The 13,608-nt window shown below is 44.8% G+C and overlaps 1 protein-coding gene across 1 annotated transcript; it reads left to right on the top strand.

Annotated features, from left to right (window-relative positions):
- The first annotated feature begins 906 nt into the window (after positions 1 to 906).
- LOC131414027 (butyrophilin subfamily 3 member A3-like) lies at positions 907 to 8,615 on the top strand. The gene is made up of 7 exons (XM_058555069.1): positions 907 to 1,228; positions 2,626 to 2,907; positions 4,446 to 4,604; positions 4,783 to 4,803; positions 6,031 to 6,057; positions 6,519 to 6,545; positions 8,086 to 8,615. Exons 1-7 carry the CDS (start codon positions 922 to 924, stop codon positions 8,613 to 8,615), a joined length of 1,353 nt encoding a protein of 450 aa, XP_058411052.1. The 5' UTR covers positions 907 to 921.
- Positions 8,616 to 13,608: the final 4,993 nt, after the last annotated feature.

Raw genomic sequence — 13,608 nt, 5'->3', positions numbered from 1 at the left:
GGCAGAGTGGCTGGAGCAGATGAGGAGAGTAGAGGAGATGAAGTGAGAGGTGCAGATCCTGTGGGGCAATGTTGGCCATTGTGAGGACTTCAGCATCTACTCTGAGTGAAATGAAAGCCACCAGAAGGTGCCGAGCAGAAGAGGGACATGATGTGACTCAAGGAATGTTCTATCTGTTGTGTTGAGCATAGATTGTAGGGGATACATATGGAATAAGAGGACCCAGAGAGGAACATATTTGGACAGTAGAGCCAAGGATTTCCTGATAGGTTATGGTTAATGTCTGTACATTTAACACTGCATACATAACACTTATAAGGTAAATGTACGTACACTTAACATTACATATTTTATGGGTGATTTTTCATGTTGGAACTCAAAAGTTAAGAGACTCCCAAGCAGACATTTTGGCAAAAGAGGATCTTGAGTCACCACACTAGTGACTGTGTGTTTCACCCTGAGTTGACCTAGGGGAGTTGGAGGTTTGATGTGGAATTCGCCATATTCTTCCAGGTCGTAGTTTCTGCCTGACCCTTTCTGGAGTGTCTCTGCAGCGCAGATGAAAATGGCAAGTTCTCTAGACTTCTCTCTGATCAACCTTCTTGTCTGCTTCATCTTGGTCCAGCAGCTTACCCCTTGTTCAGGTACGGAACATTCTGCTTTCATGTATCTGAAACACACAATTACCTCCTAGTGCTCTGTCAGAACCTCTGACAATTTCTCATACCTAGAAATCCAATCCCAAATCAAGTGTGCACACGCCATTAAGAAAAATTTTACTTCTGTTAGGATTATGTTGCTCTCTAGGTTTTTCGTATCTCACTCTCCCACCCTCATAGCCCCAACTTCCTCTGATGGAGCTTCTCCTTTTACTGACCAGCTCAGTTTTCTGTGAGTGGACCCCCTGGTCCCATCCTGGGCATGGTGGGTGAAGACGCTGAACTGCCCTGTCATCTTTCCCCGAAGATGAGTGCGGAGACCATGGATCTGATGTGGGTGAGATCCAGCCTTAGGCAGGTAGTATACGAGTACGCAAACGGAAAGGAAGTAGAAGACAATCAGATGGCACAGTATCGAGGGAGAACTTCGATTTTAAGAGATGGCATCACTGAAGGGAAGGCTACTCTCCAAATTTACCCTGTCAGAGCCTCTGACAGTGGAAGCTACCAGTGTTATTTCCAAGATGACAACTTCTCTCAAAAAGCCATGGTGGAGCTAGAGGTAGCAGGTGAGCCTCCAGGCTTTGTCCTGAGCTCATTCCTCCATGGGACCTGGGGGCAGAGTCAGAGTTCATGCTCCAAATCCATCTCAGAGCACTCTTGGCTCATCACTAGGAACTGCCTCCACTGCCTTCCCTCTTTCTTTCTCTTAGGGCCTTGGGAAAGACACAGGTTTTTCTCTAGAAATAATCCCTCCTGTACCCTATAATATTAAGGAAAGAACTCCCTCATGCTGGCTACCAGGGTCTAAGCAGGGAAGTGGAAGCTCAGGGATAAGAAGGACAAGAAAATATCTCCTCAGTGATGGCACACAGTTATTTGGATTCAGTTGTGTTCCAGATCACTTCTGTGGCCCCTCCAGGTACATGCTGCTGTGGGCCCAGGGAGGCTGACCTGTGGGACAGCATCTGTGCTGCCCATGTTCTCCCACCAAAGATCCCCTGGAACACACCTGGATTGACCCAGCTGTGTTTATTACTTGTTGCAGGAAGGGAGAATGCACACCATGTTGGAACTGTGCAGTGTCTCAGTAAGAGTCTGTTAGAGAAGACTTCGCATAGAATTTGAGCTTGTGTTAGAGGAGTTGGGGGAGGGTTTATGGAAGTGGGACTTTGCTTTGGATTGGAAACTGTCAGGAAAGTGGGAGGTGTGATTCTGTAGGTGGGTGTCTTAATAAGTCTTATCTAGGAGGGAGACTAGAGTGAGACTAAAGCTGTGATTGGTCAAGGAGCAGTAGTCACTCATAACCAGGATAGGGAAATGTTTGTCAGGATTGAGGTTTGGACAGTGTTCATGTTTTTCCCTATGATCAAATACAATTGTTGAGTGGTCTTTTTTTTTCTTGACCCACCAGAGTGACAAAGTGACGTTGTCTGATATTGATGTTCAGTGGAATTGCTTATGTTCAACAGGAGAGCACTGAGACCAGGCTGATATCCAGATGTCAAGGGTTGCATTTCTCTTTCTCAGGGCACTCTTTTTCCCTGTGGTTTCTGGCTGGGTTTGCTATATGGGGAGCCATAGCAGAGGATCGAAGGAGGGAGACAGGAAAGAGGGGTCTAGGTACTTATCCCCCTGGCTTTCTCCCTGAGGACCACCTCTAGCTGGCCACATTCCCTTCTCAAAGATGACAGCTCCTCTTAAGAATATGCTCTTTATATGACTTTATTCTTTTAGGTCTTCAAAATGGCTTCTTTTCCACTTCCCTTTGGGTTTAGGGGTAGGTGATAACTGCCTCATTGATCTTGGCCCTGGGGTATTGCTCTATTCCATATAGTTTTCCCCTCATAGCTCCTTTATGAAACTTCCCTTGAATTATCTAATGTGAGTGTGTCATTTGTTTCCTGTTGAGACTCTCATTGATACAGGAGGCTTCAAAGAATTCAGGCTCATTTATCCTTCACAGCACTGGGTTCTGATCCTCGCATTGAAATGAAAGGTCATGAGGATGGAGGGATCCATCTGGAGTGCATGTCCACCGGCTGGTATCCCCGACCTGAAATACAGTGGATAGATGCCAAGGGAGAAGACATGCCAGCTGTGGCTGCACCTTTGGAGCTGGATGGAGCGGGTCTGTATGCAGTCACAGAATCTGTGATTGTGAAAGGCAGCTCTGGGGAAGGAGTATCTTGTATCATCAGAAATCCCCTCCTCAACCAGGAAAAGTCAGCCAGGATTTCCATTGCAGGTCAGTATCCTGCTTAGCTCAGGTATACTGTGCTGAGCTGTGGCTTTTGAAAAAAAGAGAATATGTAATTCTCTGTTGCTGACTTTTTTCTTTGCAGTGAATATAAGGCACAGAGCAGGGATCTGGAGCCTCCTTCTTACTCTGTGCATGTTTCTTTTCCCCACTAAGTTGTTTATGTCACAAATATTTACTATTTCCTGTGTGCCAGAAACTGTGACAGACAATGGGAATTGTGGGAAAATGGTAAAGATCAGACCCTTAGGCAAAGATAAATTACAAAATGGGAAAAAAATATGTACAACTGACGTCTTAGAGAAAGGAGTAACCTCCTTAAAATATAAGACAACCCAGTAGAAAAATGAGCAAAGGAAATAAATTATTAGTTCACAGAAAAGGAAATAACACATGAGACAATGTCCCACCTCACTCGATAGAGGACTATGTATTAAAACATTTTCCACTTCTGAGATTGGCAAAAAAAACAAAACAAACAAGACTATTTTGTGGTGGTAGATCACACATTCTGAGGGTAGGATTGCGGGGAGACAGTCACTCTTAGACATTTGTTGGTACATTTTGGTATATTTTTGGTATAAATTGGCACAAATTCTTCTGGGAACAATAAGCAGTATTTCTCCAAACTATTTATTCATTGATCCAAAATCCCACTTCTGGGAATTTCTCTGACAGATGTACTTGCATATGTATGAAATGACTCATGTAAAAGGTTATTTGTTGTAGCATTAATTATAATAGTAAAAAGTTATAAACTATGTAAAATTCCATCAATGGGGAACTTTTATGAATGGAATATTGCACAGCTGGGAAAGAAAACACAGACATTATCTCTGTGCTAATATGGCAGGATCTCCAAGATGAAGAGAAAAAGCCACATGCAGAGCAGTTCGTATAGAATGCTGTCTTGGTGTAAAAAAGAAAAAATATGAGTGTATTTATATTTTAAATATTTAATACACGCTTGAATAGCATTCACTGTGTGTCAAGTTCTTTATAAGCATTAATTTAATCCTTTAACTTTGTGAGTGAGGTACTATTATTACCCAGTGTTATAGATTAGGACACCAGGAACAGAGCAATTAAGTAATTAGTCCAAGATCACACTGCCAGTCAAGGGGAGGAGCCAGAATTTGAATCAGGCCCTCAGCTCCAAAGTTCATATCGTTAGCCACCATATTAAGTTGACTAATGAGAGGCTAACAAATGTGGGGGAGGGAGGAGGGAGTGGATGGCAGTCTTGGATGACTTTTATATTTTTTTGATATTTGACCCATGTAAATGTAACCTATAGAAAAATTCAATTAGAAAAGACATGATTCTGATGCTCAACTAACTCCTATTCACACGTGAGAAGCAGACAGTTCAAGACAAGGAACAGTATTATGTTATAGTAAGAGCTTACTGATGTCTTCTCCTAAATTCTCTGAGACTTTAGGAGGAGAGGGATCATTTAACATCATGAGATCAACTCTGTGATCCCCGCCCTGAGAGTGAGAGGCTAAAGCTCCATTCCATTGCAGAGCCCTTCTTCTGGAGAGCCCAGCCCTGGATCTCCACACTGGCGGGGACCCTGCCAGTTCTGCTGCTGCTTCTCGCAGGGGCAGGTTACTTCATGTGGCGACAGCAGAAGGAGAAAGAGAGAGAGCGAGCAGTAAAGGAGCAGGAACAAAGGGCAAGAGGTATCAGACCAGGGAGAGAACCTAAGGCTCTGGCTTAAGGGTGGGTGCCCCCAAGGATCTCACCCCATCTCCATGTCAGGCACCCACCTTTGCACTGGGTCATTAGTAAGTTTTATTTTTCAAAGATCCTCCCCACTTCATCCCCACAACAGTAATTTTTTTCCTGCTTATTTTCCAGAGTACCTCCAGCTTGTACTGCGTAAGTTCCGATTCCCCCAGGGATCCACCCACGTCTTGGTATCTCTGTGTTAAGTTGCTCCCTGACTCTTCAGGTTTCTTCTATTGCAGACTTAAGAGAGATAGACTGCCTATCATGGCTTATGCTTGGGTGACTCTGACATTTTCTCTGAATTCCCAATATTTGCCCGTGCCTTTCTTCACCCCTAACTCTACCCAGGGCTAAGAAATATCCAGGATCCCTTTACCAGGGAAGGAAGTAAGGGTGGCTGATTTTGAGGAAATATCTGGGAGTCATGTTTTTTTTAATGGAAAAAAGGCCCTTCAATCTTTCTCCAGGAGGGGCCCACAGACTCTTCAGCCCAGCAAGGCACCAGGGAATATTCAGGGTGCATTGGAAAGGAAAAGTGGAGGAAGGGGATGAAACTCTCCAAATGAAGTGCCTTCCCTATGCTGGGAACCTCACTGGATGCTTTCCATAATCTGTAGGCTGCTAAGAAAAAAACAAAGAATGTAAGATTTAAAAGAATGAGGAAATCAGAGAAGAAGGAGAGAAAAATGTCTATTAAAAAAGGTGTGGCCACAGTGGCTCAGTTATAGATTTATTCGATCTGCTTTTAAAAAAATAGTATCAGAAATTTCTAAGTTGCCCAATTCTTTTCAGAAGGAGGCAGGACATCATAAAGCCTGAGATAGTTGGATTCTAGTGCACATCCACAGACACCTGTACACACCGTGTCACCCACGCCCAGGTATGGGAGTGTAAATACATAGAGAATAGACCTGCCGGGTCTCAGCTGTGAAAGCACTTACATGGCGCCCGTGGTATCACAAGCATTCAATTGATGCTCTCAGACTTGATATTAAGGAGGAGAGGGGAGGAGAATATTGAACAGGAAGAGGGAGAAGGTAGGAAGGGTGGGAGTGGTAGTCAAAAAGAAAGATTAGATGGGTGCAAATGAAGAGAAAGAAAATGACTCAGAAATGGTATATTTCAGGGCCGGCCCCGTGGCTTAGCGCTTAAGTGCGTGCGCTCCGATGCTGGCGGCCTGGGTTCGGATCCTGGGCGCGCACCGTCGCACCGCTTCTCCTGCCATGCGGAGGCCGCATCCCACATACAACAACTAGAAGGATGTGCAACTATGACATACAACTATCTACTGGGGCTCTGGGGGAAAAATAAATAAATAAAAATTAAAAAAAGAAATGGTATATTTCAGGTGACATCTCTACTTTTCTTCCATTGTAGGTGGAGAGAAGTCTCTTGCCTATGCTGGTGAGTGACCCTGATATTCTCTGAGTTTCCTGGCACATGTGCACCAAGCATTTAAACATTTTCGCTGCTGTGTGGCCCACTAGCATCCCCAGTAGGAATGATCAGATCTAGCCCAGGGGCTCACTTTCTGTGGAGGATACCACCTCTGTTTTTCTTAGGCCGCAGAGAAGACCTTCTAGGTACAGAGTCTGGGCATTTTCAGCCACGCCTCACCCTGCTGGCACACATGCCCACACCTCAGCAAATCCTGATCATGTCGCCTGCAGCCCCAGCATAATGGAGGGAAGGAAGTCTCCCATTTCTGAGAGATTATATGCCTGATTTGGCAGAGCTGGAGATTAAAGAAGCTGGACATTGGAAGAGACTGAAGAAAGGGAGGGAGAAAAAGCTTAATGAGGAGAATAGGAGGGGGCAAGAACAGAAATAATGCCCTTTCCTTATCTGTGTCTCCTGCCTTTCAGAATGGAAGATGGCCCTCTTCCAAGCTGGTGAGTGAATCACTCTATGGTCCCTAGGAAACAACCTGAGGGACCATATTCCCTTTCTCTTCTCCAACTCTTGAGATTCGGGGAAGAAAAGTCCCCATGATTGGGAGAGTTCCGGATGGGTGACTTGAGCTCCTCGTCTCAAGAGTTTGCCCATCTCCAGGACCTTCCTGTAGAGAGTTCAGAGAACCAGGGAGAATTGCTTTCCTGGGCTTCCAGAGATCTTCATGGGAAGGAAGAGGCATAAAAGGTAAAGCTGAGGGAAAGGAGAGGCAGAGTGAACTAATACAGCAGGGAGAGTGAGGATGTGGAGTGACCAAGGAGAGAAGGCAGTGCACAAAGATCTTTGCTTTTTCCAAGCTTCTTATGCCACCTCCTGCTGCTGTGTGTCCCCAAATTATTTAATGTTCCTGAACTTTAGTCTCCTCATTTTTAAATGATTACCATAATTCCTATTATGTGAGGGTTGAGGTAAAGGCTAAATGAGGTAACGAATGTATATTTGTCAAAAAACCAACTGGAAAGACACGGCAGGTTCAAAGTTGGTGGTGGAAGAAGGTTTAGAAAATGAACTCTTAACAAAGGCAAGAGTGGGATTAAGGGAAAGCAAAAAGGGAATGTGTAGTGAACCAGGGCTCACAATAGCCAGGAGCTGTCACCATCCGTAGGCTTGAAGGCATAGGGAGAAGAAGGAGTTACTGGAGCCCAAAGGAAGCTGTAGCACAAGGACAGGGCTACCTGAGAGTGGTCATGCTTTGTTAGAGCATCACCATCTGACGTTGGCAGGGAGGAAGTGGGGGAAAAATACTGTATCTCTCTATTCTTTCCCCTTCCAGTCTTCAGCTAGTACCTCCCATTGGCAAAACCCAACAGGTAACCAGAGGCAAACCAGAGTCAGTGATTCTGTCCACAGAGGGTAGATTCCTGGGGCCCGGAAGAGGGTACAGAAAGGAGAAGAGTGGGTCTGGGAGCACAGAAAACCCCCAACATGGCCTCTAACACAGACAAGACGTGGAGCTATTATAACATCAGACACTTCCTCCATGCCAGGCCCGGGATACATACAAAATATGTATTATCTTTTTCTACCCTAGAGATTAGTATTTTTATCCTCGTTTTTCAGATAAGGAAATTGAGGCTCAAAGATATTATACAGCTTGGGTCTGTGGAAAAAGAGACTGCAGGAAAGGAAAAGTCATTCAGCTCAGGAGTGGTAGACCAAGGATTGAAATGTAAACCTATGTGATTATAAATCACAGGTGGGCTGAGTCATTTTGGGGAGGGAAGTAGGAAAAAGATGGAAAGAAGGAGCCAGCTCAAGATGTTGGGTTAGGCAGACCCTGATGCTCAGCACTTTGCTCCACTGAACATATGACCCCAGGGCTTTTCCTTTGGCATTGCTGAGAGGGTCACATTTAGGGCAGACTGGGGACACCAGGCTCTGGACTCAGACCTCCTCAGCCAGTCTCAGGTCTTGAAGGCTGAGGCTCTGAGGTTTGGGTACAATGACTAACCCCACGGCCCATGTCCAAACTTTTTGCAGAGGATGTGATTCTGGATCCGGACACAGCAAACCCCAACCTCCTTGTTTCTGGGGACCAGAAGAACCTGGAGTGGGCAGACACACGACAGGATCGGCCAGCCAACCCCAAGAGATTTGATACACATTACTGTGTGCTTGGCTGCAGGAGCTTCACAGCAGGGAGACATTTCTGGGAGGTGGGGGTGGGTGTCAGGAAAGAGTGGTATGTCGGGGTGTGTAGGGAGAATGTAGAGAGGAAAAAATGGGTTTATATAGCACCCGATAATGGATTCTGGATTATGGGGCTGTCTGAGGAGAATTACCTTCTGGCTCTCACTGAGCCCCGGACCTACCTGACAATTGTAAACCTTCCTCAAAAAGTGGGTGTTTTCCTGGACTATGAGACTGGTGAGGTCTCATTCTACAATGCCACGAATGGATCTCGTATCTATACCTTCCCACGCACCTCCTTCTCTGGGCCTCTGTGGCCTGTTTTCAGAATTAAGAAAGGGGGTCCCACTGCCATGACCATTTGCCCAGAAATGACCTGAGTGCAGAGTTCCCTTGTTACTGACCTGGTGTCTGACCTTTCCCTGGCAAATCCCGTGACCCTAGGCTCCACTGATGAGAATAGGGACCCTCAGGCTGAAATAACTTCCTTGCTTTCTCCTGCCCATCCTGGAGCTGAGTGTCTTCTCCTTAACAGCAACATATCACAACAATAAAATATTACTAAATACAAACACTGTGTGAAACACTTCACTAATATTAATTCTATTATTCTATATGACAGTTGAGTTTGGTACCATTTTATTGTCTTCTTTCTAAAGATAAGGAAACGGGATGCAGAAAAGTGAATTAACTTCCCAAAGGTGACTCAGCAAGCGAATGACAGCTTGGATTTAAAAAGAATAACTAACATTTATAGATAAATTAAAATGTACTGGATGCTATGCTAAATGCTTTAAGTGAATTTCACTCATTTAATCCTCACAACAACCCTGTGAGGTAGTCTCATTTTGAGAATGTGGAAACTGAGGCAAGGCCAACTTAAGTACTTTCAGAATTTATACAGAAAGTTGTGCTGCTGGCAAAGGTTCAACCGCTGTCCCACCCCTACCCCCCAGCCTGGTCTTCTTTTCCTGCTCCATTTGCTCCTGTGGGGAAGAGACCATGTGTAGCCCTGAGGTTCCCTCCCACAACATCCTAGGGTGAGGATCACTGTAGGTGACTATGGAGGTCACACCCCACTTGGTTCCTTCAACGTCAATTGTCAGAGCCATAGGTTCAGCACTTCATTGGATTGAGTCTGCAGAGTGACGTGGTCCAGAGAATGAATTCACAGGGACTGTATAACACAAGATGTGAAGGGACTAGAGGCCAAACTCTTCACTAATAATGGGCACATGTGCACCTACGCTGTCAATGTGATGCATGCTCATGGAGCCAGAACCAATCCTCCTACTTTGAAGGTCTCTAGGAAGCCAACATTATCACCAGAAGATCATCTGTGGAATAAGAATTTGGGAGGACGGAAGCTAAATGAACTTTAGTGGTATTTTTATCACACTGTAGAATCCATCTCCAGGAAAGGGATATTTCCACACTTGATCACTCATTGATGTTCACAGATGTTCCTCTCAACTCATGGATACTGGGGACAAGCTACTCTTCATTACCATCACTATTATGATTCACCACTGTATCCCCTCCACCAGGCATGTGATTTTCAAGTTACATTTGTTAAGTAAATTTGTTAGTAATCTTCCATCTTCAACTGAGATTTTTCTAGGTTTTAAGCCCCCACAGTTTATTTACCACCCTGTCACAGTTTACTTCACTGCAACATTTTCGCAAAACCCTTATAGTATTAGTTTTCTATTGCTGCCATAATAAATTATCACAAATTTCAAGACCTAAAATGACATGAATTTAATTTTATCACATTTCTGTCAAAATTCTGACATGGGTCTCACTGAGCAAAAATCATGGTGTCTGCAGGCTGTGTTCCTTTCTGGAGGCCCTAGAGAAGAATCTGTTTACTTGCTCATTAGGATTTTTGGCAGAATTCAGTTGTGGGACTGAGGTTGCCATGGCTTGCTGGCTGTCAGCTGAGGGCTATTCCCAGCTTCTAGAGGAGTGCCACTTTCCTCAGTTTGTGACCCTCTTCCTCCATGTTCAAAGCAGCAATGGCAACTTGAGTCCCTCTCAATCTTTCAATCTCTCCTGGTTCTTCTTCCATTGAATCTCTTTGCCTTCTTCCACTCTTAAGAACTCATATTTTAGATTGAGTCCACCCAGATAATCCTGGATAATTTTCCAAAGATTCCAGGATAATCTCCATACTTTAAGGTTCAAAACCCTAATTCCATTACTAAGGTTCCTTTTGGCATGCAATGTATCATATTCACAGGTTGCAGAGATGATGTTATGGTCTGTTTAGCCTACTGCACATATCATAGTCATAGCCTTGCTCACTCTGAAAGAAGAGGAGGCTTCCATCCTGGTAGAACCCTGTATAGACTAGTAGCCTCCATGATTGGAGATCCCTGTGAATTCTTTGAAATTTTATCTGTAGCCCTTTATTCACTTGCTAGACTCAGGTATATATGTCAGAGTGTACTTCTCCAGAAAAGATAATTCTCACTGTTGGATACAATGTGTGACAAAATTTCTACCTAATCTCGTCTCTTAGTTTGTGTTCCCCAAGAGCTGACTCCTAGTCAAGTACTTGAGTTCAGGTAGTCTATTTGGAAAGTGATCCCAGGAAACCCAAGTTTGGAAATAAATAAAAGGAGAAATGCCAACTAGGTGAAAAATGGCATAGACAGTACATTAATTAGTTGGTTTTCATGTGGGCACCTGGGTTCAGTCCCACTCAGGACACTCTGAGAAACCACGTGAAACTGTGGGCTATATCTCAGAATCCTCCTAGCGGAAGTGGAGAACCAGGGACATTCATCCACAACTCCCATCCCCCATAGTTTTAAGGTTGCCCCTGGAGATGTTAACTCCCCTGAACTTCCATGTTAGGCTATGTATATGCAAAGGAGCATCATTGGTGTTAGAGAAAGCTCTAAGGTGAAGAAAAAGAAATGCAGGCACCTGGGAAATTGTTACCTTGCAGGAAACAGTCTCCCTGAGGTGGACCAAGGGGCTATGGGATTGGGCATCAACAGCATTTGATTATAAGGCTTTGCCGCTACGAATATACTGAATGTCTATTAAGACTAGTCTGCCCTCATTGCACCCCCATCCATTTGGCAGTGGTGACTTCCTGTCTTCCAATACATGTCCATATAATGTGGCCCCACTGCCCGCTGACATGGACTGGATCTTGGATTGACATCAGACCCACACTAGGCCAGAGGGAATACTTTGCACATTTTGATTCAATGTCTCAGTGATATGTAACCAGTTATATCTGGTTATATGGGTATAGTAGCAGGTATGCATGGGAGCTGTGGGAAGGCAGTTTCTATCCACAGTGTGGTCTAGAAAAGCAAAAGTAAGGTGATCTACAGACAGGTTAGACCAAAGCAGATGTACAGAGAGAAGTGTTCCAGATGGAGAAAGTTTAGGCAACTGTCGCATCCTTGGTTCCAGTGCATTTGGGGGCCCAGTTTTATTAGTGTTGTGTGTTCTGTGAAATTTGTTCCCTTGTAACAAGGTAAAAATACTGGTTACTATTGCTGCAGCCCTGAAAATTAGCAACTTAACAAAATTATTTTACTATGCTCACTGATTCCATGAGTTAGTAATTTGGAATTTGAATTGGACTCAGTAAGAAAGTCTGTTATGCACGAAGATGTCTTGGCCTCACCTGGAAGGAATCCACTGCTGGAGGTGACTCAAAGGAAGGAACACATCATCTAGGTTTATTCTTCTCATGGCAGAGAATGATTGGGTCAGGTTGTCATGATCTGAAGTGGCACACCCTATGTGTACCTGGTTTCCTGCTAAGCTACCTCGTGGGCTATGAGTCCTCCTCATGCTCAGAACACATGAGTTTCCCTCTGGCTCAGGTCAGCTAACAGAGGGGTTGAGCCTTGGCTTCACTGGATGCTTCTGGCACAAACTTACCCAGAATTCCTGGGTCTTATTTTCTTCAGAAAGAGGCTGTGGGAAGGCCAGGCTCTTAGACCCTCACAGCCGTCTCTTCTGTCCCTTCCCAAGTGCAGCCCAGTCCTGGGAGGAAACTGTGGGGCCACTGCTAGCATGTCAATTGCACAGTTTTGAGTTGAATCAGAAAGGAATTGAAGGCTTTCAGGGAAAGCTTTTAGTCTCTGGAGGGAAACGTGAAGAAATGTGTCTCAGGAAGATTATTCTAGAAGAAATTTATACAATGGCCTGATTGGGGTCTGTGGGGCATAGGAGGGGAGCATTGTATGTGTGCACAGGGGTGTTGCTATCAACCAGTCCATCTACTGGCAGATGATGAAGCCCAACTAGAAAGTCTTTGTTTGCTGCCATCTTCCTGACCCCACTAGAATGCCACATCTCCGAAAGAAAGGTGTTTTCCCTCTCAGTATCCTCAGCATCTCTCCCTCAATGGTTTGAGTGAATGACAAGGTCCACAGTCTACTCCTGCAGCTGCTGTCCTGCTTCATTCTCTACCCCTCCAACCCTCCCTGTGTTCCGCCTTGTTTATCCACTGCCCTCACAAGCAGAACAACTTCAGTAAGATTCCTACGGCTTTGAAAAGAGGGCTGTTTACATTTACCGCATCACCTCCCCACCCCAACCCCATCTTCTACACACAGAGGCCTCTCCTCCAAGTTAGCAGCAATGCCAAAATCCACAGGGAATCTCGAGGTTTTGCCAAAAAAAAAAAGAAAAAGAAAAATATCTTCCTTCTGAAAACAGAAAAAAGAAAAAAAAAAGGCCTGATCATCTCAAAGAGTATTCCTAGCTATGTGATTTTAATTCTTAAACTGTTTCTGTGAATTCTACCTAGTAACTGCTGAGAAAGTAGGCTCAGGGATACTATTGGCTGGCTGACCCACAGCAGACTAATCTTGGGCTCTAAACCATTCCTTGGAAATCTTGGGACTTTGTGGTCACAGAGTGGACTGGGTCCCAGGTCCCTCAGGCCCGCACACTGTGACTAATGAGAGATGAAGAAAATTTTTTCTTTACTTTTGGGACGGTTTTTTCCTCTGGTTGTGACTGTGCCCATGAGCTGATCAGAGAGAAGATGGATAAGTGGAAAATCATCATTTGAGTGTTGGAGGAGAAAAGAAACCACAGAAGTTAATTCTGGAAGGTAGGAAAGGGAGGGGAAGCACTACATTTCTGGGGTGTGGGTGGGGCAGTAAGTGGAGGGAGGGAACCTGATGAGGGGAAACACAGTTACCCTGGAGAGGGGAAGCTTCCCAGTGGGGAGGGTCTCCATCACTCCCTTTACCTTGGGTTGCACTGCCTGATTCCTGGGAAGGAGGAAGGGAAGGGAGAGTTACCAAGCAATGGGCTCACTCTGCTCACCGCGATCTGAGCCATTTAATCACAACCAGTTAGGGAACAAGAATGGAAGTTTAATTAGGT

This window comes from Diceros bicornis, chromosome 14 (genome assembly GCF_020826845.1).
Source record: "Diceros bicornis minor isolate mBicDic1 chromosome 14, mDicBic1.mat.cur, whole genome shotgun sequence".
Lineage (NCBI taxonomy): Eukaryota > Metazoa > Chordata > Mammalia > Perissodactyla > Rhinocerotidae > Diceros > Diceros bicornis.
Note: the sequence above shows the minus strand (reverse complement) of the source record. Positions and strands in the feature narration are given on the sequence as shown.

What these genes read in the sequence shown, in the direction of transcription:
- LOC131414027 (XM_058555069.1), top strand. Translation starts at nt 922, where the DNA reads ATGGTGGGTGAAGACGCTGAACTGCCCTGTCATCTTTCCCCGAAGATG. An exon ending in GGTGGAGCTAGAGGTAGCAG is followed by an intron (nt 1,229 to 2,625) that starts GTGAGCCTCCAG and finishes TATCCTTCACAG; the next exon opens with CACTGGGTTCTGATCCTCGC. An exon ending in GTACCTCCAGCTTGTACTGC is followed by an intron (nt 4,804 to 6,030) that starts GTAAGTTCCGAT and finishes CTTCCATTGTAG; the next exon opens with GTGGAGAGAAGTCTCTTGCC.